Here is a 23,268-nt window from a genome sequence, read left to right on the forward strand (position 1 = left end):
AAATGGCGGTGAAAACAGCAACCGCGACTGTAGTCCAGAAAACCATAGATCGGAAACTCATCGGAGAAATCCGAACGCACCCGAGAAGCGCGCCTTTGTCCAATATAAAAATCCAACAGAAAAATCTAGGGATTTTCAGGAAGCGACGTCCTATTGGACGTCATCGAACGTCCCAAGAGTCTCGATCGATCGCCTGTACCGGCCTGTAGATGTCGTAAATGCGGCAATTAACCGCGTATAAAATTCGACGGTGATCCACTATTTTTCGACAATTGGCAGTATTGGCACTCATCCGAGATATTCGACGTTACCTTTATCGAAGCAACGGCTCGTTCCGTTTTTGAATTTTCCAAATTTTCCTTTTTTTTTTCTCTCTCTCCCGAAAGACGCGCGCGCGAAAAAGTGCAGCCGTTCGCGCGAATATCTGCACTCGAGCGGACAGACGCGCCGCCGTCGAAATTTTGAAATCGCCAGTCAGTTACCGAGAAACGCGTCGGAGCGTCGTGAGCGCGGGTTCGAATTTGCTCCACGCACGCAGTTTTTGCGATCGTCGCGACCGCGAGGCGGCTCCCGCCTGACGCGCGTCGTCGGAAGGTGGTTCCTCTTCGCGAGCTGCGCGTCGCTCGACGTAAACGTCGCCGACCACGTTGACGATCCGCCGTCGCCGTCGTCCTGTGTGGATCTTCTCGAGCGTCTTCGCGCCGCGTCCCACAGCAGCCTTTTGACCGGCGCCGCCGTCCTCTCGTCGGGCAGCCGCACCGCAACCGGCGTCCTCATCATGACCAGGTACGTGCGATCATAGCCTCTTATTTGCACAGTGCGCAGTTGTATTGTTTCTCGCAACGTTTGCGAGAAATAATTTCGGAGACGCCGCAATGGCGACGATCGCCATTTTGCGATCTCGCGGCACCCCGCCGCGCCGGCCCGATGAGCGAAATTTGTTTTATGAATTTTGTCACGCCTCGCGTGGACGCGGGGATGTTTTCGACATATATTCAGCTATAACGCGGACGACCATTATGATTCTTTAATATTGAGAGCAAAATTGAAATATGAAGTATACATATACATATAGAAATGCGTCATATATATTCGTTAGAAAAGCGATTTGTTATACAAGTTATATTATTATCGTTATCGTATAATTGGAAAATGTTTTTGTGCGACAATCCCGATCGCGAGCACGTTCAGTCTGCTAACGCGAGTTCCGTGCTGCCGTTATTCTCCGCCGCGTTCTCTTCCGCCCTTATGTCTAGATCTTTGATGAATTCGCACCAATTTATCCCCCCGCAGTCCGGCTCTCTCTCGGATGCCCACCAAAGCTCCATCTGTAAACAACAAACAGTTATATATGTCTTAAAAGATTTGCCTCCTTTTTTATTTAAATTTCTCTTCCTTATCTAAGCTTTTTTTTTTATCAAAAAGTGAATTATATACGTATATAGCACAAATGCCTGGAAATCTACCTTTCCCCTAAATATCAGAGAATCTCGTAGAAAAATTTAAAAGAGAAATATAAATATAAATATGAATAGAAATATAATAAAATGTAATTAAAAATAATAAAATATAATAAAAGAATACATGAAAAAAATGATGTATTATCAGAGTATTAATCTAATTAAAAATAATAAATTAATTCAATATTAATGAAACGAATAAGTACATCATGTTCTTACTTTAATAAAATGTTATGTGTGCCATTAATATCGTTATTCATTTAATAAAATTATTTTCAATTAGACTAATTCTGTTAATACAACATTTCTGTTTTTAGGTAAAAATACAACGATGAATCAACGTACTTTCACGTTTACGGGTTCGGTGGGCGGCATAGGATCGATTTTCACGTTCATGAAACGCAGCAGGTCCTCGTAGTCGATTCTACCGTCTTCGGCCTTGCGCAAGCTTGCGGGAATCATGACGCATTACAATCAATATGAGGCCTTCGGTTAGTTAAGTCGTAAAATTTTATTTGACTTACTGATCCAGCATGGAATTCAACAATTCCACGTCGACGGGAATCCTGCAACCGCGCAGGATCGTGTACACGGATTCTCGCGGTAGGAATCCCGTTTTGTCTTCGTCCCAGTGACGTAGATCCTCCTCCAAGCGATCGAGATCGTTCCACAGAAATCGATTTAGTTCCGTGTGAAACAAACATCTAAAAGTAAAGTATCGGTTCTATTAATTACGAACACTTTCTCTTAATCGCTTTTTTCCTTAACTTTTAATTATCTATAACGTAGAAATCTGTAATGGCCTAACAATGAAAAAGCTGTAAGGATTATCCATGAAAATTAACAATTTAATTATAAGGATTTCTGATACAAAATCTTTCATATTTTTTACTATCTCACAATTCAGAGAGAAATAACAAGTCCTAAGACTTATGTCTTCTATAAAATTTCTTTGATTTAAAATTAATATTATTAAAGTCTATTTCGATTAATCTTTGCTTAATTTACTTTTTTATCCTTTCCTATTTGTTATTAGAAATAGAAAAGGACAAAAGGAAAATTAAACTTAAGAGATTAAAGTTAATCTACGTTAGTAGAAATGGACACAAGAGATTCGCGTACCTCACATACTCTCTCGATCGGTGTTCTATCTTCTCGCAAGACGAATAATATCGGGCAATCGTGATCATTTCGTGTTCCGTTATCCTGTCCCCCATATAGCGGCGTAATGCCTCCCTGCGAACGATGTAAATTTCGATCGTAGTTAAATAACGAAGATGACGCGGAAGGATTATAAATTACTTTACACGCACTTGAGCCTTTCGTATTCCAAGATTCGAATGCCGCCCTCCGCCGCGCCTTTAGCCGGGGCGTACAGTTGAACGAACTCTTTGTAAACTGGCTGTAAACTCTCTCGAAGTTTCTCCATTATCAATTTCTTGTTCGCTTTGGGAAACTGCGAAGAAAGTTTATTCCTTCCTTAGTAAACGCGCGCGTAAACAAGTCAGGCTTCGAGAATCGTAATTTCATTGCAACATTCATACTACACGTGAACTTTTTGCGAATTGGCTATAATTTGTTTGTCGGACGGAAACGTAGGAACGTTTTCAACGCGCACCTTGTCGCAGTGTAATTCCATGTAACGCAGGGCATAAACATCCGCGGACGTAATTTCAAAATGAAAGTCGTACAGGCTCAAGCGTGCTCCTATGTAAAAATCGTGTGATTTGTAGTATTCCGGTTTCTTGCTTGTAAAAATATCCTGACCGGGCAACATTATCGGCATCCGTTTTTGGAATAGGGATTTCTGAAAGCCTGATTTAATTTGCGATGTTATTCCAGTGTTATTCTAATTTTTTTTTGATTATTTTATTCCAATATATTATGCAATATTTATTTTATCATAAAAGCCTAATAATTTTTCTAGTCACTTATAAAAATGAAAAAATTAACAATTATCGTCTAATATTAAGATATATTTAGAATAAATATTTTATATAAATATAATTTTTTCAAATTTCTTGAATATATATCGTGGATATACCTGAGTTTCGTTTCGCCAGTTCGAAAACAGATATCGTATCGTCCATGAGGTATACTCTTATAATGAATAGCCTCTCTTCGTATTCTGGTAATTTCGATATCATTTTCGCCCGGAATCTCAAGACGTGGCTATTAAAGCCCTGCCTGAAACGGCGATAAGAAAACGATATAGAATCAAATAAAAAGTTAATTTCGGAGCGCATTGTTCGCGACTCACCTGTCGTGATACAGGAACTTGACGAAGTCCGCCTTGGGCGGTTTCGGCATCACTGTAAAACAGTTTCCGAGGGAGTCCTCGTAAGATCCGAAACCATTGTAGGGCGGTATGTACCTCTCGATCGTCTGATACACTTCGTCGCCTTTTCGAGGCCTCGTCAGAGGCGCGAAATCACTCAAGCCGTACTTCGTTCTAAAGATTATTAGAATTCAGAAAATACGTATATATCGAATCTAGCTCTATAGGCAAGAATATAAAATCCCGCGTTATCTTACCGATAGTATTCCTTAGTGAAAGCATCCATGTCCGTGATGACAATTCTTCTCCCGAAAGCGTTAATCTCCGCGCCGATGCCCAACTCATTGTCTCTGTAGTAATCGGTGGAAATCTTGCCGGTGTCCAGAGAATCCACCATGTAGTAACCTTGCCTTACACTCTCGCCCAGTACGTTCAGAACCGTGAAACGATCGTCCGCGCCGATTGGTTGCAAGCCGCTGTAAAACTGAAAAATCAATTTTGAGTGAAAATTTAATAATGATTGGAACAGTATATTACAAGTAATTTTACGATAATTCAAGGCAATTCGTTATAAGAGTATACCTCATGGACGATACGATATCTATTTTCGAACTGGCGAAACGAAACTCAGGTATATCCACGATATGTATTCAAGAAATTCGAAAAAAAATTATTTATTTATAAAATATTTTTTCTAAATATATCTTAACATTGGAAAACGAAAATTGTTAATTTTTTTCATTTTTATAAGCGACTGGAAAATTAATTAAGCTTTATTCAATGTAATATTAAAATTTAACGTAGCAATAGACGATCGTCGTCGAAATCTGTGAAAATCACACTTGTTTAAGTATCACCTTTGGTATCTTCATCCTCTTAACGAGCATTGGACCGGAATCTCGACCAGCGTTCGGCGGTATATTCTCCTTGATCTCCATCGTATTGTCAGAGAGATAATAATGCAATTCGAGATCGTGGACGATACCGTGGGGGCTCTCGGTATCGTCCCAGTATCCGTAAAATCGGAGCACCTTTCTGTCGTACTTTAAAAAGCTCCCGAGAGAATCCACTATGCGATTAGGCTTTTTTGGAAATGCTTCCTACGACGTTATAAATTTTGTATAATCGAATTTTAAGGAGCACACTAGCAGTACAACGCGACGAAAACGCTATTAGACTGACTTCGAATTTGATCTATCTGATTACATTTTATTTGCGTTATTACTCTGTACTTACGTCCTTTCGAATTTCATGATGCGGATCCTTCGGAATGTCAATCGGATCGGGCACTGGTATTCCCATGCGGTTAAGGAATTGCCTCGTGAATCTGTCGCAATCCACGATTTTATACACTCGCCCGTATATCTCGGGTTCCCTGCCGACATTTAAGTCGAGTATGTCGTAATATCTGTACTTCACTGGATCGGGAATCGGTATCCTCTGGCGTCTGACTAAAACACCTTCGTAACGAAAATTAAATGTAATTGCATTTTACGTTACTAGTTAATAATTAGAAACGCTTATTTCGACTTTGATTTTTCCTCGAAGATAAAAGTATAATAATATGCAAAAATAATTTGATATTGCTCTGCTGGTAAATGAATTACGAAAAGGAAATGCACCGTTGAACCTTGCTCAAGACCACTATTGTCCACGGACGGCTCTACGATCTTCATTGTTCCATCCTCTAGGAAAAAGCTAATTTTCACCACGCGTATGTGGAAGGCCGTTTTCCACCTCTCTTGCACGGTCTCTTGGAAAAACGCTTTGAACATGAGTCTCTAAAAAAAAATGCAATTAAAGTAACGTTAATTAGAGTCACTTTACAGCGTTTGAGAAAAAGAGGAATCTCCCCTTCTTAATTTTATTCATCCATATACAACGTTCTATTATAATTATTATAAAAAGAATCATGTTAAAGGGACTCCTTTAAAGGATATTATATAAAATTTCATTTTAATGAGGCTCGATTTACTGTCAATCATACTTGGCCATCGTATGCAAGCCACGACGGAACTTCTGGCTCCTCCCCCCGGGGATAGATGGACGAGTAAAGGCCGTTTATTTTCGTATCCGCTTTCTCGGACAAATAATAAACTCCATCGTGTATGTCGAAGTGTTGGCTTTTGTGAAATCTTGTTCTACCGAGCTGCCAGACATATTTACGATATAATAAGTAAAACTTTCTCTTCGTGCGCACTAATATTTCACATATTGCGCCTATATATTTTACGTTGACGTGACATATATTTTATTACGTACTTTTTTTCACGAATGATTAGTATTATAGTAACGACGTGAGAAATCTTGCCGATACCGTGCGTCGTAACTACGTTATGAATATACAAATATCACTCACGTTTTTGTCGATGCAAAATCCTGGGAGGAAGGGTAACGTCGGTGCCCGTTGCATACTGATAAAAATTCTATCAATTGACAGTTAAATTATCGCTCGAGTTATAAATTCATTATAAATGGCGCGGGGAACGGGATATGCGCTTAATAGAAAAAACTTCTGTACTGTGAGAATGTCACTGATAAAGGAAGGAATACCATGTTCACGTTGTATCGTTGAGTTTCCTTGGTGATCGTTGGATCTATACGGTGCGGGGAGAAAACGCATAACGATTTTTGCAGAAGAGTAGAAGTGGCTTCTTATCTAATTATCCACCTAATTACCGATGTAGAGATTTCAGTTGCAACAAATTAATTTATACATATAACGAGAATTTAATAATTTGCGATAAATTTGCGGGAAGAAAACGCACAACGATTTTTGCAGAAGAGTAGAAGTGGCTTCTTATCTAATTATCCACCTAATTATCGATGTAGAGATTTCAGTTGCAACAAATTAATTTATATAACGGGAATTCAATAATTTGTGATAAATTTTACGGTAATAGCTTAGAGAGGTAGAGAAGCATTGTTTAAAAAATTAACTATAATGCGAATCGGAATAAATTGTTACACGAACGTTCACAATGCACATAATATTTATTGTTCTCAACAATTCGTGACACTATTGACGAAGTCGTGCGTCACAGAATATAGATATATAGATATATTTATGTGTATATATAATATATATATGCATGTATAATGTAGCAAAATTTTCGATACAAATATAAAGCGTATACAATAATTTGATTTCCAAGAAAGTGCCATATTAAAACTATATCAATGTATAACGTGTACCAATGTATGTCTTATATAAAATACAAATTGTTCAAGTTATTAGTATTTAAATATTAAGTTATTCATTTAATTGCTTGTGCAATTGGTAAATGCATTATTTAACTTTATTAGTAACAAAACGGTGGCACAAAATGTAAAGGAATAATATGGAACACAATATATCGCAAAAATATTAACTTACGTAACTAGTTTTCATAAGCATATATAAATTATATGTATATATATATTTATGTCATATATTATAATATTTTATTCAGATCATAGTCTGTGCACAGTTGTGCACTTTGTGCCGCAACTTAATCATCACGCAAGCACAAAGTACAAAATATATGCCAGACGTGCGGCATTGGGGCGAGAGAAATTTCAATGTCCCTTACGCGTGTGCGTTTAATCACATTTTTTTCTTGTATTCCCAAGTCATATACTCGCTCATAATTGAGATTCACTGACGTAACACGCATTGCATGCCAAATGGATTTTTCAATTAAACGTCCAGCGTTTAACTGTTTTTTTAGGCACATTTTCCAAAACAGACTAACAATAAGTACAATAACACGTTATGAAGCCTTTCTTAAAATCCGATCTTTTCGCGTGTGTATCTATCGCACATTTTCCAAAACAAGATAACAATAAGTACAATAACACGTTATAAAGCCTTTATTAAAATCCGATCTTTTCGCGCGCGTGTATCGCATTTAAATATTTTGATAAATTTATATATTATAAATTTTAAGTTACTAAAAGCTACTAAGCCCCAATTTCCGCCTCTGCTTTGTCAGTCGCGGCAACATTATATATCAGATCATTTCATGCCAATAGACGGCTTTAAGTACAAATAATCTCTGTAAATAATATCTTTTGTCGTTTCTCACAGGACGTCTCGCGTCTCGCATAGCATCGCGTAGTAACTTACATCAACAAATCGTCAATTTAACAATACCGATCAACGGAATATAGAGAGGATAATTGTAACATTTGAGACTTTCATCGTTTGTAAAAGTTGTCAAGTGGGAATTTAAGCGGTTGTTTCGTCAGGCAGACGCACAAACGCTCGAATCCCCACTTACGTTTCCTCTTCTTCTAGTCTTTGATTTCCGGTTGTAAATCGTACCAGCTGGTGACCGTCTTCGAGGTGTTGATCTCGCCCAATTTCAAGTGAATCTGTCCCATCACGTTGCTACCGGTGGACAGCCAGCCCTTCTGCGTGCATACCGACACCTCTAACACGCGCGTGTTTAGCTCACCCTGCGAAACTATATACTCAAATTGCTCGTCGAACGTTGGATTGCAGTTGTCCTTGATCACAGCGGTTTTGCGCTTCGTTTCCTTATGCTTGTCCGGCAGGATGTATAGCTTTACGTACGGGTCCGGTATATTGTGCGGATCGTTTTGGGGAAGCGGTAGATTACTGCAATAAAACATAATGTATATAGCGGGAGATATCAGGCTAATTGTAACGAATACGAGATCCAGGGGGTTGATTGTGTATATTGGAATAAGATAAAAATTACCAAAGTGAGTAAATTCACTAGAATATTTTTAATTTCATTTGCCAATAAAGTGAATTTGCTCAATTTTCATTTCGTTTCAAGATACACGATCGACCCCCCTGGCTTGATCAATCGAGATTAACTTACGCGACTTTGTGCACGAAAACGGTAAGCTTCTGCCTTTGCATACTGTAACGTATAGTCAATTGTATTCTTCCTAACTTCGCGTCGCCCGAGGAAGACGTGATACTCGGATTTCTGTGGATAAGCTGCGGGCTCCCGGTGAAAGAGGACGGAGCGCTGGTGCTCAGTATTAACTCTTCCTCTTGTACCGCCGCTGGTTCCTCGGGCAAAAGTGCCGCGGCGGATCCAGTGCGAGGTTGACTGTTGACCGATTCTTTCGAAGGCTGCTTTTTAAGCGGGCTCGACGGTACTGTAGGAAAACGCACGGCATTATATATGACAGCCTGTTGCCAATAATTTTAAGAAAGTAGCTTCCAAAATACTTTACTCGGAAAAAACGGAAATTTTCAGCAATATTAAGACGACTCCACTTACCACTGGAAGATAGCATGTTACTAATGGTGGACTCCTGACGTTCGATTCGTTTATTCAATTCATTGATGTCGTGGTCGTCCTCGTCTTCCTCGCAAGGCTCAGGCTGTTCATGTTTCAAGATCTGTAAAAACAGATTTTTGTTTTATTCGCTAGCACTCTAATTTCGGTCGTTAAATTGTACGCATGTAAAATTTCGTGTTACATTTAACGACATTGTCAGCACGAGCTTGCTGTCCGCTGTGGCTTTCTGCAAATCGTACGGCTGCTGCGTCACCTCGAGATTATGCTTTTCCAAAAGTAGAGAAAGATTGTAACTCATTTCCCCAACTGTCATGACAGTTTTCTCGTCTATAATCTAAAAATAATATAATTTGTTGAACAACGATAAATCTTACGTCTCTGATATATTATATGTAAGAATTCGCGGAAAACCTTTATATGTAGAATTCCAGTTTCGGGATTGCTAACTAAAAAGGTGAATCCTCGTTCCCACACGGGGTCGCAGGAACGTGGTACAGTGGCTGTTCTCTCCTTCTTTCCACCGACGCTCGCTTCCAAGTAAACGTCGGGTTGTTTATTTCCTCGCATGCACTACGCGTGTAATGTTAGAAATTTTATTAGACAAGTCTCGCGTTTCTTCTTTACGTATCACGACGCACGACGTACCGGTAAATTTTTAGCAGAATCGACGTAGAGCGTGAGAAGAGCTGTACTCATCGACGTGACTCTGAGTTCTTGAGTTTCCACTAAAGCCTGCACAAGAGCTCATTAATTAAAATAATGTAGTTGGATACACAAGCGTATATATTTCTTTTTTCACTTTTCTCACTTACAGCTCTCAAATCGGCAGGATCTTTCGAAAATTGTAGCCACATTAATCGCAAATGAACCATGCCGTGCTTCGCTTGCTCCAACGAGACCCACTGCAAAATAAGATCGATTAGCAATAAGAAAGAAAAGCACATAATATAAATTCCATGCTCACCGTATCGATCGTGCCCTTTTTCTTCACTTGATTGACTTCGATAGTGGCCCTGTCGCAATGTAAAATAGAAAACGGATCTTTTCAAAAAATTTTAAATTACACATAAACCAGATGTTCCTTTAATTTTCAAGAATAAATAATTATCTCGGCAAAGTTTAGACGTGTGCTTTTCTTTTGCAGTGATGATGATGCGCAGTATTGAGGATTATTGAATCTATTACACGAAACGTTTCCGTGATTCGAATGCAAAATCTGTGATACAGTTTTCATTTAGGAAGCTCTCATGCGGCGTATTATTTCTACTGTACCTATGATTTTGTCATCGAATAATGATACGGAAAACATTATTGCATTATATACTGGGCATGCAACATTCCATAGCATTACTTCATTGCGTATAAATAAAATAGATTTCTCGATATTTGCTTATTGTTAGTACATAACGAGAGTAATGTGGTGACGTGAATTCGGAATTTATTCTCAATTCCGAATTGAGATTGGCACGACAAATCATAATATTTTTTTACATACCATATTTTTGTATCGTGTATTTCGAGTAAACGGCATGCACATCACAGATATCTATATGATTGATGCTTACGTTCGAAATACTTTTAAATGCGCTGCGGTATTTCAAGAGATAACTCATATAATAAGAAAAATGCAGTCTTTCAAGCATAATCTAATAAGTCAATGGCAGAGTATCCGCATATATAATTTACATTCTGTACAAGTCTCTTCAAATGCATTATCAATCTGATCTGAGAGATCGGCGATATTTGCTACATTCAGGAATACCTGCCAAGTGGATCATCTTGAGCAGCGTTGTCTTTGTCAAAGAGCTGGGTAACCATCGTGTTGTAAGCTCCCAAGCCCTCTTCCACTATAAACTGTCACCATACAGTCTATTTTAGTTGCCTTTCTTATTAAACAAAGTCACCTAATTACTCTGATTAATTAACTGACAAAAGAAGACCGAACTTAATCGTACGATATTTTTTTTTAGTTACGAAAAAATATTAAACAACAGCAAACTGTTTCAGTTAACAACAGATTAATGAAAATTTACACAGACTATTAATAGATATATTAAAAGTTAGGAAATGTAGATTTTTCTATAAATGTAGAAAGAAAGTTAAAAGTCTTACAATTGTGAAGCATATATTTAATTTTAAAATAACTTCAAAGAATTTATAGATATATAAAAATAGAAAATGTTCGTGCAACACGCGCGTCTAACAAGCTATAAAATTTGCAGCTTTAATCAGAAATACAGAAATAAATCTAAAATAATAATAAATAAAAGAGATTATTTATTTTACTATTTATATGTAGAAAATACACACTATGCCACAAAGACAAATATTACGTGGCTAAGTCACATGCTTAAAATATACAACACCCAAATTGTGAGTCTATCACATTTTTGTTAGTAGTGCATACGTAAACACTGCTTCATTCACAAATCATAATATTATTACTACCTGCCAAGGAAATCATCATATTGTACCCCTGGGACATCCCAATCCCAAAGAGATACCACAGCTTCTTGCATATTGCATGAACTGATCAGAGCCTGTGTGCCAATATCATATTGTATAACAAAAATATAAAAGTGACACATGTAAAAGTAAAAGTGACGGGGTTTTCTTGGCAACTGTATATCATTCGTTGCATCTATTACTACCCTTTCCGCGTGTCTTTACATTGCTGCACTATTATGTAAATGTATGCCAAATGTATATATTATGAATCTCATAAACGTGATATGTAGAGGAATTTAATTTGAACAATGAGCTCAACATTCATTTTGCAACATGACGATTTTACTTTCCCAATAGTAAGTAAAGTAGTGAGTAAAGAAAATTAATAAGATAAAATGAAAACCTTTATCATGCACCCAGACATCACTCAAACAATACTTAGATCAACAATATAAACAATTATCACACATTAGCGTTACGACATTATCATGCGATAGAAGCTTTTCCACAAAAGTTTTTCCGTAGAAGCTTTTCCCGTAGATCGGTGAAACAAATTAAATGAATTTAATAAATGATGAATTCCGGATGAATTATGTGCATTAGAATAAAAATTGTACAATAAACATTGATCAACAGGAGAGATAATTTATATATATATATATAAATTATTTCTCCTATTAGAATAAAAATGCACCTAATTCATCCGGAATTCATCATTTATTAAATTCGTTATAGATTTTGGAATTCGTCCCTGTGTAATGACATGAAATCTGAAATGGATAATGAAATAAGGAAAAAGTACATGTTATATATAACTATACCTTCCAAGACTTTCATCGCCCTTCGTGTCATCAGAGTCCCACAGCAGTATGGTCAGTTGCTGCGCGATGGCTGAAGTCACGGCACACTAATCCCATGTAATATATTGCACATCACATACACACATACATACCAACTTGTAGAATTAAATTATATTAACATAGAAAGATTAAAATGTATGTTCTAATTGCAGTCCGGAAAAAGGCAACATTAACCACTAAGAATGAAATAGGAAATGTAATCACAGGAAAAGAAACGGGGTGTCTGCGGTTTATTAGAATCTATATGTATATGTGAATTATGTGAGAAAGCATAGAGAGCCGGTTATTTAGAACGCTAGATCAGCAATGTATTTAAATTTTTTATATAAATACTATATAAAGTATACTTATCTATACTTTTATGAGAAAGTTAAAATGCAAGAAAGTGGTACATCTTATTTGTATCTTATTTGCATCTTATTTCGTTAACTGAATGGAGTAACATGAGACTGTCTGTAGGAATTTCGTACAAAAGTTGACTTTGTAAATTGCTAATAAATATTTTTCTTACCACCATATATAGAAGACCTTGTGTTGTATCTTTTTTGTTTTGAAAAATATATGTCGAGAGGTTACAGTAAAGCCCATGCATTAAACGTTCGTTAAGATTTCGTTTGCATTTATGAGAAATATCGTACGTACCTCACACCAGAAGTCCCACTTTGGATTAACGGTATTATCGATTGTTTTCGTTCTGAATTCCTGGGCACCGACATTTATGACGGCATACGGGTCGGACTTGCCCTTACCTAACATTCCAATATCTTTTTTCATCAGATGCTTCGCTTCTACAACATGAATTCTTAACACGCCCTATAATATAACAAAATTAAAACATTAATTATAAAAAGGAGTAAGAATAATATGTATATTATGAGACATTTCTGCAGAGTTTACCTCAGGTTCAGGTATTTTTAGGGATTCCATGGGTACTTCTTCGCTTAAGGGTATAATTATTTTGTTCGGCAATACAGCAATGGCTGCTATCTGTTCAACGATTGTCTTCCTTAAAATTTCACTGAAAGAAGCGTCGCGTTTTTATTTAAATGTTCTACGCAATTAGCAATAATACTAATTGCTTGTCATGTCAGTTTCAGAGTGAAAGAAAAAACAAAATCGTACTTGAATCCAGGTAGATCTAATACATCAGCCACTCCTACTAAATTGAAGTTAATAGTAGGAACATTCAAGTAGAATATCTGTACACCTCCGATTAACGGCATCATGGGCAGCATGGGTTTCATAACAATGCGCACTAAACCATGTATCTGAAATTTTTTTTATATTTTTATTGAAAACTGTTAGAAAATATTTTCCACAGTCGTGTACTGGGCTTTAATATACTTACTTGAAAGTCCTTAATACCACCTTTGATGTTCCCAACGAAAAAGGTAATATCACAGTCACCAGCATACCTGCAAAAAAATATTGATTGAAGTAGATGATTTTCATAGACAACATATATTTTGCAAAAAAAAAAGACTAGAATACACACATAATGTCTGCATCTAAGATGATCTCGTTTCTTGAGGTATTTTTATCATATACTTTGATCCCATATATTTTTGGTGGCTGTAAAAGATCATTTTATGTAGATTTTAGAAAATATACAATAATTACAAAATTGAAACATAAAAAAAAGAAACGCCGCATGAATGTTAAGAGAATTGAAATAAACTCACAATGCGACCCAGAACTAGACGATCAAATTGAAAGCCTTTAATCTTATATTCAGTCAGTTTCTCCACAATCGACGGTTCTATGGTTTGCTTACACAGCTGACGGACGAACTGATTCATACTTGGCCATACCTTATATAAGATCTGAAAGTATAAGATATGATAAGATTTATGATCGTTATTATCATCGTATATTTTTTATTGAGATGCTCATCTCACTAATGCGGTTTAATTCTACATTTTATTACGTAATTATACGAATTTATAATATGACGTAAGAACGACTGTCCATACTCTGTTTAGCCACTCGGCTCTATCGAAGTCCGGGAAGTACACCCACGAGGGCAGTTCGTTCATTCGACTGACAATCAATTCCTTTTCCTTAGCCAGCACACTCGCCTGTGCTGTAATCGTTCGCAATTCATTGTCCCTTTTCCGTTCTGCCTTCCATACGGAAAGTGCGATTGGCGCGATCAACCAGGCTATGCTGTAATTGAAGTATCCCCATCCCCAGATGATACCAACTGCCGCCAGTTTAGTTAGAAACGATATAGTCAGCGAGTTGACGTTCATGTACGGCCAAGAAATTGCCTTGGCATCTTTATTAGGGACATTATTTTCCGAATCTCCTTCCATCTTTGCTTCCTATTGTCAGATCTCTCTCGGCTATTATCGATCAGATCTTGATTTTCCTGCCAAAAGCACGCAAATATTTTTATCGTGAAATAATTTGCGGTGTTTTATCGTAGGCAAAATCTCGCGCAAAAGCTATGTGCAATTTTCGAAAAATTTTACTCGCTATATCTAAAAATAACAATATATTTTAAATGATAATAATTCAGACACATTTAACTGTTTGCTATTAGAACTAATAGAATGACACAGTCAGCTGCGTGCATTCATTGCTCTAATAAACATCCATTTAACACAACTAAAACGTTAAGATCTCGTTGGTGCCGAGCTGAAATAGATTTTACTTTGAAATTGCTCCACTGCGTAGCCGTTAGATTGTGCCTATGCGCGCATTAAATCATATCAACGTAATTCACGGTGACCTTTAAGATCAGAGAGGACATAAAATTTCGTGATGGCATACACGAGGCTGGACCAACACAATAACCTTGCCAAAGGCAAGATACGCGGTATATCATGCGCGATAAATTATGCATACCGCGACCAAAGCAAGCGTACGTCGATAACTTCTATTGCAATACGAACCTAAGAATACTCTATATAAATAAATATACGAGGCATTTTCGTGTTTCATACATTTCATGCTAAAACTTTTCTTGCTTTCGTTTATAGACACGTATTTTTTTATATAATATATATATATATAATTGATATAATTGACGATAATTGAAAACAAAATTTATGGCGCCATAGCGTTTAAAAATCAAGCCTTTTGAAATCCGTTACATTATTACGAACATTATTTTAAAAGAAATATGATCTCTATAAAACAGAAAACATTTAATAAATTCTTAAGTTGGTCCGAATGATAAACTTTTCATGCGAAATTTTTGGAAAATCTTCAATTGAAAAATAACTTTTCTAAGATATTTGAAGAAAATAACTTTTTTGTCAACTAATTCTTTGTATAATACTTTTCACAAATCTCTATGTATCTATGTATAAAAATATTAGAAATATAACAAGAACATCAAACTGCAAAGTATCAAGCTGCAAATTAAGAAAATGAAAAATTTGTTTTATTATCGTTATTATCACACTTAATATTGTGTCTACATTTTTAGGAAATATTTTTTTTTCGAGATTATTAATATTTCTATTAGCTTTCCTTCGGATTTTTTTTATTGTTTCTCTATCGCGTGTCGTAAAAAGATAGGTAGTTTAAGTCCTGAAACGGTGAAAGAATTCAGAGAACTTCGTATATGACATTGCATAAAACTAATCTGACTCTCATCTTCAGAACAATATGTGACAAATATAATTACCACGCTGAGACACGCGTGTACAAGAATTATTAAAGCAGACATGAGAGATTTTTTTTAGCTTGTTCTATTAATGCCCGATCCACGGCATTCCACGGCGCGCGGCCGAGTCATACCGATCGTGTTTTCCATTGCAAAAAGTCGCGGAGGAGGGTGATTCATAGCGATAAGATAACGTTTACGAGGCTTTGTAGTTGTTGACAAAAGTGCAGCCCACGCACTTATGAATATTACGAGAAAAATCAATTATCCATACATGAACAAGTAGAGCTGTGGCCGCGTGGTTCTGCTCTCTCGCTTTTCGCGGAACAGCCGTTTAGTCGAAATCTAAACATAGCTCGATCTTGTGCGGCGAAACATGCAGATTACTGTACGGTTCTATGTTTATTTGAATATTCAAGCCATGTGAGAATTAAAAGGCGATAGAAATTAATTTTCTTGATATTAAGTGCGATAGACTGACAATGAGTGAGAAATTTAGTTTTCTTTTCAGAACACTACTTTAAAAGAAATATAATTTGAAGTAGAAGTTTATTTAATAAAGCGAAGATATTTAATAATAAATTGTTACGTTGTCACGGATAATAAACTGTGTAAACTTTTGTAATGGGAAAATGTCAAATACTTTATTAAAGAGAGAGAGAGAGAGAGAGAGAATTATTTCCTATCAATTAATTCTATTCATAACATTTTTCACAAATCTGTGTAACAATAAAAAAAATTGTAATTAAAAATAAGAACATAATAAGCTGTAATATAAAATGTTACAGTAAGCTATAGATATCATCTATAAGAAAATAGCTATAAGAACAGCTATAAGAAAATATTGTAAAGCGTTTTGCCCATATCAAACTAGAAGATTAGGATTGAGATTGGTTTGGAATTTAATTTATGTCCATTTTTCGGTTTTATTTACTTTTTATCTTTTTCTAATTCTTAAAATTAGAAAAAGATATAAAGTAAGTTAAACCTGGATTAAAATTAATCCATAATTGGTAGAAATGGATATTATTAGCAGGAAAACTAATCTCGCTTAATAAAATTTTCCTCTGATTGGCCAAATTCCAATCTCAATCTTAATCTTTAGTTTGATACGGACATTATAGGAAGTTGATTGCAGAATTTTTATTAGAAAGAATTCCTTGAAGGAAGTTGCCAGATAAGAGGCTTTCGTCAGAGAAAATTGAGGTCTCGTAAGAAAAGGCCATTACACGAAGGTCATCGGATTTGTGAAATAATTATGTCGGTATATACATGGGATATAGGAAATTTACATCCGTTCTTATCCGCATTCATTACCAAGGTTGGGAACATAATACAATAACGTAACGTTCTGTTTGTCGCATTAAAGTCACAAATTAATGCAGATAAATGCGAATATACACACGCCGGATTAAGTCGGATATATGAGGCAGAATTGAAACACGGTGTTCCGCATATATTTTATTATTATTATCATAAAACAGGGATTCTCATTCGCGTCGCCGAGCTCAGCCCTTCGGCTTGTTGGCCTCAACCCTTCTCGCGGACCTCGGGTGGCCGACATCCCGGTAATGAGTACACGTCAATAGCTGCGTCTTAGCGCTGTAAAGCTCCGTTTCGGGAAAAATTCAATCGCCAGCGGGGATTAATGCGTTTAGGTATGCGCGCGATAATGAGACAACAAGCGTGCGGTGTCAGCATTGTTTTCCGGCAATTCGAGGCAATGGATCGCTTACATTTGCAGCATTCGGCGTGTGTGCGTGTTCCGTCCACTTCTGTCCAGTGTCCTCTCTCTCTCTCTCTGATTTTTTTTTAGCGATGATGACAGCTCGTGAACAACACCACGCACCGATAGGAGTATAGGACACCGTGGCCGAACCGCGAACGGAACCGTGCTGCCAGCACTGCTCGTGCTGTGGTACTGCCGGGCCGCCGTCGCGCCGCCGGGCGCCGCCGCGTTTCGAGTTTCGACCAATCAGTTGGCGTCGATGTCGCGCGAAGTGCGCCACGAGGTGGCGAGCTCCGACGTCCGTGACGTCGCGGTCAGCTGATCGCGCGAAGTTGCCCGCAGAGCGACGGTGTGTCAGTGCGCCTATTGTTGTCGCGCCTCTCTGTGGCGTTTCTCGTTCTATTTTGGTCTTCTCTCCAGTTCTCGAGAGTCCCTCTTCCAGTCTCCAGCGAGAGGAATTTGTCCTGTTCGCCCATAGATAGCTCGGACAACAGGAGAATCTCGCCATGGGTCTCATATGCTCGACGGCTCAGGTACGTCGACTCGCTTGATAAACCATCTGACTCATCCTTTCCAATGACGCAGATCTCGCCCTTCCACTTTCCTCCTCACTCAACTCCTCGAAAACGGCAACGCCGTTTCTCCACTTGAGATTATTCACCGATTATTCGTAGCAATTCTTGATATTTGCAGCATTTTATTACGTTTACGCCGCGATTGCAGCTATATTCCATTGTTGATCTCGGAAATAGTCATCAGTCATGTTTGTTTTCATTGCCTCTGCCCGGACAAAGACATCTTAGATTTAATTCTCTCTTTTCCTTTTTAACGTAGTTAAACCGAGTTTAATTTCATATTTTTTGATATGTACCAGAAAATTTTTCAGAGACATGAGTAAGTCATTAAATATCCAAACTATATCGTCATATTTGTTATTTGATTATACACATATATGTCTAGTATTGATTTTAATGTACGTATTAAGATAGCGTAGTGTGTCAGCGCTATTTTTAAAAGTCTCCTTGTTGATAGAAATACTGCAACACTGTCGAAATATAAGATTGAATTATTTGTGAAATTATTGTACATTTTTTATTGATTTACGAATTGGAATTTAGGCTCTATATCGCTCTATTTTGTCACGTAGCTCGCGTGCTTGTGCGGAAGCACAGCTTGCAGCTTCTGCTGTTCTCAGTGTCCGTCGTGCAGGAACAGTACGAGCACTCGCATCATGTATGCGCTGCTCCTGTTGCTGGGAACTATTGCTGCCTGCATCACTCTGGCTCCTGGTCTTCAGAGTGCTCTCAAAAAGGTAAACAATGGGGTTATGTTCAGAAGACCAACAATTGAGTGAACGCTTGGTAATTATTGCCTGTTATTGAAGTAGACCTTTTAGGTTCTTTTAGGATCTTTTAGGTAATAAATCTATATCTATAGAAGAACATATACTAATAGCGAGCACTCACTCAATCGCGTCTTCTGAAAGCAGGCAATTCGAAATAAAGAAGAAGCGCGCTAATGCTGCGATTTTTCACAGGTCCCGTTCTGTTCAAACAGCAGCAATTACGTCCCGTCCGAGTTTATTGCTGACTGCAACTCCGCAGTCGGTTACTTGGCAGTCTACAGAATATGCTTCATTCTCGCCTTGTACTTTTTCTTGATGTCCATAATAATGATCAGGGTGAAAAGTTCACGGGATCCGCGGGCAGCTATACAAAATGGGTAAATTAAATCGGCGCATATTACAGGGTCTAGAAACTGTGACGTTTACAATTGAAATTCTCAGATTCTGGGCAATCAAGTATCTCTTGATAATTGGCGGGATTGTTGGCGCCTTCTTCATACCGGAAAGATCATTCGGATCTACTTGGATGTACTTTGGGATGATGGGAGGTTTCCTCTTTATAATTATCCAGCTGATTCTGATCGTTGACTTCGCCCATTCCTGGGCCGATGCCTGGGTAGGAAATTTCGAGACCACCGAGTCAAAAGGATGGTAAAGAGCATTTTTGTAGCTATATATAAATATGCATTTATGCGACACAAGCGTTGATATTATCAATTGTATGAAATACTTTTAGGTACGCTGCACTGCTAGGTGCAACTTTCTTCAATTATGCCGTCTCTATTACTGGAGTGGTGCTACTTTACGTATATTATACACATGTAAGATTATTAACTCTGTATGCTCCTTTGTCTAGCTTTAAAATGAACATCCGCCCCTCAGGATACAGGATATAATTTACTCGTTTTTTATTTGCAGCAAAGTACGTGTGCCCTGAACAAGTTTTTCATCTCGTTTAATTTGATTTTGTGTGTCATTACCGGTATCGTGTCAATTTTACCGAAGGTACAGGACCATCAGCCACGTTCCGGACTTCTTCAGTCCTCCGTGGTAACGTTATACGTGGTGTACTTGACATGGAGCGGTATATCAAATAGCCCAGGTTAGATGATTTACGATGAACGCTGCTTGAGAGTCAGCAGTCCATATTTTACTCTCGATTGTTACTACTTGAACTTTGCAGATCACGAGTGTAATCCTGGTTTCATCCCTGGCCTCTCGAATCAAAATCGTATCGCGTTCGATAAGGAGAGCATTATTGGACTCATAATATGGTTTAGCTGCGTTTTATACAGTTCCTTACGCACAGCGTCCAAGTCGTCGAAGATTACAATGTCCGAAAATGTATTAGTTCAGGATAACGGAGCTGGTAAATATTAGTTGGACGTTTGTATATGTGTGTGTGTTTTAGTAATTGTACATCTGTGAAAGCGTGCTGTTCCTTCAGAAATCTCAATTTATTCGTAAAAATATCTTTATGAATGCACCTACAGTGGTATCTATTACTTTTTTTTGTATTAAATATCAATCTTTTTAGTTAGGAAAGTTAGTACGGGAGAGCAGGCTCTTATGGGCAATCAAGGTAGGCACACACTATTTTATAAGTAGAATTCATTTTCTAGTCATGAATTGTTTGTATTGCTGTTTTTTTAAATATTTATCCATATATTTATTTATTATTGATTATATTCCCATTTATTTGTATACTTGCACAGATGAAGTTTTTGAATGGTTTTCATACAGATAATAGAAAATATATTTTCTATATATATTTATATAATTTTATAATATGAAATGACTAAATTTGTTTATGGTAGTTAGTGTGTGTTTACCTTTATTTCCCTTTTTATTGTTTTCACGAACGTTATGAATATTATATGTATAATACATAATTTTTGTAACATTACAATTAAGTATCAGGTGCTGCAAGTTGCTTTCTAAATTTTCCTTTAATTTTAGTGCACAACTGTGATGAAAAGACGTCTCTATACGCACATGCATCTTACGGCATGCTGTCACATTTATAAAAACAGTGCTTGCTCAGTATTTTTATTTGCAGCTTAGTAGCTTTTTCTTTTGTTATTTTTCGTTTTCCTAAATGTAACCAGATTATACTGCAGTAGAAGGACGCAATCCCGATGCGGAGGGTGGGAGCGACGCCAAGGTTTGGGACAATGAGGAAGACAAAGTGGCGTACAACTGGAGTTTCTTCCATCTCATGTTTGCCCTTGCCACTTTGTATGTTATGATGACACTGACAAACTGGTATAAGTGCGTATTCAAAGTTATGATGTTAAAACTGTATTTGTTCCAATATCTATCAATATTATTATACTGATACTTTAACAGACCGAACTCCAGCCTGGATACATTGAATGCGAACCCTGCTTCAATGTGGGTGAAGATTATCTCTTCGTGGATGTGTTTGGGTCTTTATGTATGGTCGTTGGTAGCGCCTGTCGTTTTCCCGAATAGAGATTTCTCTTAAACTTCTGGATTTAATTGTAAGCCGAAATCCAGGAGTTTATAAAACAGGTATTTATTACTCGATATTGCAGCACTATAATAAGCGATAAACAAAAATATCTGTGTTTTAATATAATTAAAAAATCTTATGTTACAGACATTTCTCTGCTTATGATCTAACATTCAAATGCTAATTAGAATTATATTTAAGCCAAATAATATACAATATGAGATATCGCGTATTAAAATATATATCTCTAAGAAGTAGGCATTCTATATGCAAACGTTTGCTTTCCCAGTAACTACGTATTTAACATAGATATGTGCAGAATGAACTGCATGTAATTTTAGTTACTAAACTTCTATTAACTAATTTTTAGATTATGTGCAAGACAGCTATCAACTTAATGATGTGCTTTATTCCAAGGAATTAACAATTGTATCGTTATCGTATTGCTTTATATGTTATAAGAATCAGTTCTATTAACGCCATACATATATAATTAGATGTGTAAAATTACGGTATATAAAGTATGATAGGAAAATTACGTATTTATATCTCTAATATGAAATTTATGATTATTTTGAAAAATTACTTCAGCATCTATTCGATTTTCGTACTATGCAACACGTTGCATGTACTCAAATAATATTGCTGTACCACTGATGCATTTATAACTAGTTTATAATTGATAATTAACGCATATAGATATATATGCGTTATTACAATATATATTAATTGCATATATATATTCCTATCAAACATATGAACCCTATTCATATAAAATGGCATAATTGAATACATTAGATGGTGCTGCTTATTGAAAGTCGTAACATTTAGAAATTACTTTTGTTCAGAGGATGATTACAAGATCTGTATCTTATTTATTAATACCCTTATTTCATACTCTTTCAAATATCGTTTCTTTCAGTTGTTATTTTATGCTTTTATTTTCAGCTGAAAACAGCCTCAGTTTAGAGCTTTCTTGTAATATCATCCGCCTATTGCAAAACGTACGTAACTACGACTGTAAGAGAAGTTAATGAGAACTGATCTTGCGTGAATGAGTACCATTAAGGATGTAGGATTAGACAGTTGTCATATGTGATAATTTTTTGCAATTCTATGATACGTAAAAAATTATTCCTCGAAATAATTTTTCCGCGAAGTGTTTATGTAACTATAAATCTAACCGAAGAATTGTCTGGAATAATTTTTCTGTGAAGTGTTTATATATGTATACCTGAGTTTAAGTCTACCAGAAAAATTGTCTTTTTGTAAACATTTATATAACATAAATTACATTACTTTCTTCCTTCATCTATTCATCTAAAATCAATAAAAGAAAGGTATAATATATTAATATATAACATAAAAGGATACTCCACTTCTATGGCTATAGCTGTGTAAATACATTTAAATTGTCATAGTTGCTATGAGCTACTATAAGGCAGCTCCGTATATCGTTTACTTTAATTTCATAATGCATTTTATGTAAAAAAAAAAATGAAACAATTTATACAATAAGCATTATGCATGTGACAAAATTAAAACTTGTTTTCAGTGAAGTTCGGAACAATAGATTTTAGGTTTTTTTTCTGTATCTATGTGTATTTATGTACATTATTGTGATAAATGACTGAACATTTATCTTATTCATTATGCTATATTCCGCGTGATGATTGAAAATTGTATTCGACAGAAATTATATGTAAGCTGTATTCCTTGAACGATGTATGTAATATATAAAAGTAAAGGACAAGACAAAATTACACGAAATGTATTTAATAATGTATTTAAT

The 23,268-nt window shown here is 36.5% G+C and overlaps 4 protein-coding genes across 11 annotated transcripts; 2 read left to right on the forward strand and 2 right to left on the reverse strand.

Moving 5' to 3' along the window:
- Positions 1 to 2: 2 nt before the first annotated feature.
- On the forward strand, positions 3 to 18,076 carry LOC105451314. The gene is made up of 3 exons (XM_011691682.1): positions 3 to 205; positions 475 to 786; positions 17,743 to 18,076. Exons 1-3 carry the CDS (start codon positions 3 to 5, stop codon positions 17,759 to 17,761), a joined length of 534 nt encoding a protein of 177 aa, XP_011689984.1. The 3' UTR covers positions 17,762 to 18,076.
- Positions 1,067 to 6,271, reverse strand: LOC105451228 (EF-hand domain-containing family member C2-like). Of its 2 annotated transcripts, XM_011691557.1 has the most exons (14): positions 6,098 to 6,271; positions 5,726 to 5,887; positions 5,369 to 5,519; positions 4,975 to 5,198; positions 4,596 to 4,838; positions 3,996 to 4,222; positions 3,721 to 3,912; positions 3,505 to 3,647; positions 3,079 to 3,275; positions 2,774 to 2,916; positions 2,583 to 2,696; positions 1,985 to 2,164; positions 1,806 to 1,908; positions 1,067 to 1,328 (listed from the first exon to the last, which is right to left on the reverse strand). In XM_011691557.1, exons 1-14 carry the CDS (start codon positions 6,149 to 6,151, stop codon positions 1,188 to 1,190), a joined length of 2,274 nt encoding a protein of 757 aa, XP_011689859.1. In that variant the 5' UTR covers positions 6,152 to 6,271; the 3' UTR covers positions 1,067 to 1,187. The 2 variants fall into 2 exon arrangements, with proteins under 2 accessions (XP_011689859.1, XP_011689860.1); XM_011691558.1 differs by lacking the exon at positions 6,098 to 6,271 and having other exon boundaries at positions 5,714 to 5,804.
- LOC105451227 (extended synaptotagmin-2) lies at positions 7,016 to 17,810 on the reverse strand. Of its 3 annotated transcripts, none has more exons than XM_011691554.1 (17): positions 17,663 to 17,810; positions 14,284 to 14,681; positions 13,993 to 14,133; positions 13,806 to 13,882; positions 13,659 to 13,725; positions 13,433 to 13,578; positions 13,208 to 13,328; positions 12,953 to 13,123; positions 10,765 to 10,856; positions 9,967 to 10,015; positions 9,815 to 9,904; positions 9,648 to 9,734; positions 9,414 to 9,572; positions 9,184 to 9,336; positions 8,982 to 9,102; positions 8,571 to 8,856; positions 7,016 to 8,341 (listed from the first exon to the last, which is right to left on the reverse strand). In XM_011691554.1, exons 2-17 carry the CDS (start codon positions 14,623 to 14,625, stop codon positions 8,014 to 8,016), a joined length of 2,430 nt encoding a protein of 809 aa, XP_011689856.1. In that variant the 5' UTR covers positions 14,626 to 14,681; positions 17,663 to 17,810; the 3' UTR covers positions 7,016 to 8,013. The 3 variants fall into 3 exon arrangements, with proteins under 3 accessions (XP_011689856.1, XP_011689857.1, XP_011689858.1); XM_011691555.1 differs by lacking the exon at positions 10,765 to 10,856 and adding an exon at positions 11,451 to 11,542; XM_011691556.1 differs by lacking the exon at positions 10,765 to 10,856 and adding an exon at positions 12,272 to 12,357 and having other exon boundaries at positions 17,663 to 17,809.
- LOC105451226 (probable serine incorporator) lies at positions 17,986 to 23,239 on the forward strand. 5 transcript variants are annotated; one of them, XM_011691549.1, is made up of 11 exons: positions 17,986 to 18,188; positions 18,803 to 18,967; positions 19,193 to 19,377; positions 19,442 to 19,651; positions 19,737 to 19,821; positions 19,919 to 20,102; positions 20,184 to 20,369; positions 20,538 to 20,582; positions 21,121 to 21,271; positions 21,350 to 21,535; positions 21,624 to 23,239. In XM_011691549.1, exons 1-10 carry the CDS (start codon positions 18,162 to 18,164, stop codon positions 21,486 to 21,488), a joined length of 1,377 nt encoding a protein of 458 aa, XP_011689851.1. In that variant the 5' UTR covers positions 17,986 to 18,161; the 3' UTR covers positions 21,489 to 21,535; positions 21,624 to 23,239. The 5 variants fall into 5 exon arrangements, with proteins under 5 accessions (XP_011689851.1, XP_011689852.1, XP_011689853.1 ...); XM_011691550.1 differs by having other exon boundaries at positions 21,847 to 23,239; XM_011691551.1 differs by having other exon boundaries at positions 22,425 to 23,239.
- The last annotated feature ends 29 nt before the right edge of the window (positions 23,240 to 23,268 follow it).

The sequence above is a fragment of the Wasmannia auropunctata genome, unplaced genomic scaffold (assembly GCF_000956235.1).
Source record: "Wasmannia auropunctata unplaced genomic scaffold, wasmannia.A_1.0 LD336053.1, whole genome shotgun sequence".
NCBI classification, from domain to species: Eukaryota; Metazoa; Arthropoda; class Insecta; order Hymenoptera; family Formicidae; genus Wasmannia; species Wasmannia auropunctata.

Excerpts from the sequence above, each read along its gene's own strand:
- LOC105451314 (XM_011691682.1), top strand. The coding sequence starts at position 3 with ATGGCGGTGAAAACAGCAACCGCGACTGTAGTCCAGAAAACCATAGAT. Across the intron at positions 206-474 it reads TCGATCGCCTGTACCGGCCT|TCAGTTACCGAGAAACGCGT; the intron begins GTAGATGTCGTA and ends TGAAATCGCCAG.
- LOC105451228 (XM_011691557.1), bottom strand. The coding sequence starts at position 6,151 with ATGCAACGGGCACCGACGTTACCCTTCCTCCCAGGATTTTGCATCGAC. Across the intron at positions 3,648-3,720 it reads AAGTTCCTGTATCACGACAG|GCAGGGCTTTAATAGCCACG; the intron begins GTGAGTCGCGAA and ends TCGCCGTTTCAG. Across the intron at positions 2,697-2,773 it reads TTGGAATACGAAAGGCTCAA|GGAGGCATTACGCCGCTATA; the intron begins GTGCGTGTAAAG and ends CATCGTTCGCAG.
- LOC105451227 (XM_011691554.1), bottom strand. The coding sequence starts at position 14,625 with ATGGAAGGAGATTCGGAAAATAATGTCCCTAATAAAGATGCCAAGGCA. Across the intron at positions 14,134-14,283 it reads GAGCCGAGTGGCTAAACAGA|ATCTTATATAAGGTATGGCC; the intron begins GTATGGACAGTC and ends TTATACTTTCAG. Across the intron at positions 13,883-13,992 it reads GTCTAGTTCTGGGTCGCATT|CCACCAAAAATATATGGGAT; the intron begins GTGAGTTTATTT and ends GATCTTTTACAG.
- LOC105451226 (XM_011691549.1), top strand. The coding sequence starts at position 18,162 with ATGGGTCTCATATGCTCGACGGCTCAG. Across the intron at positions 19,378-19,441 it reads CGGGCAGCTATACAAAATGG|ATTCTGGGCAATCAAGTATC; the intron begins GTAAATTAAATC and ends TGAAATTCTCAG. Across the intron at positions 20,370-20,537 it reads AGTTCAGGATAACGGAGCTG|TTAGGAAAGTTAGTACGGGA; the intron begins GTAAATATTAGT and ends CAATCTTTTTAG.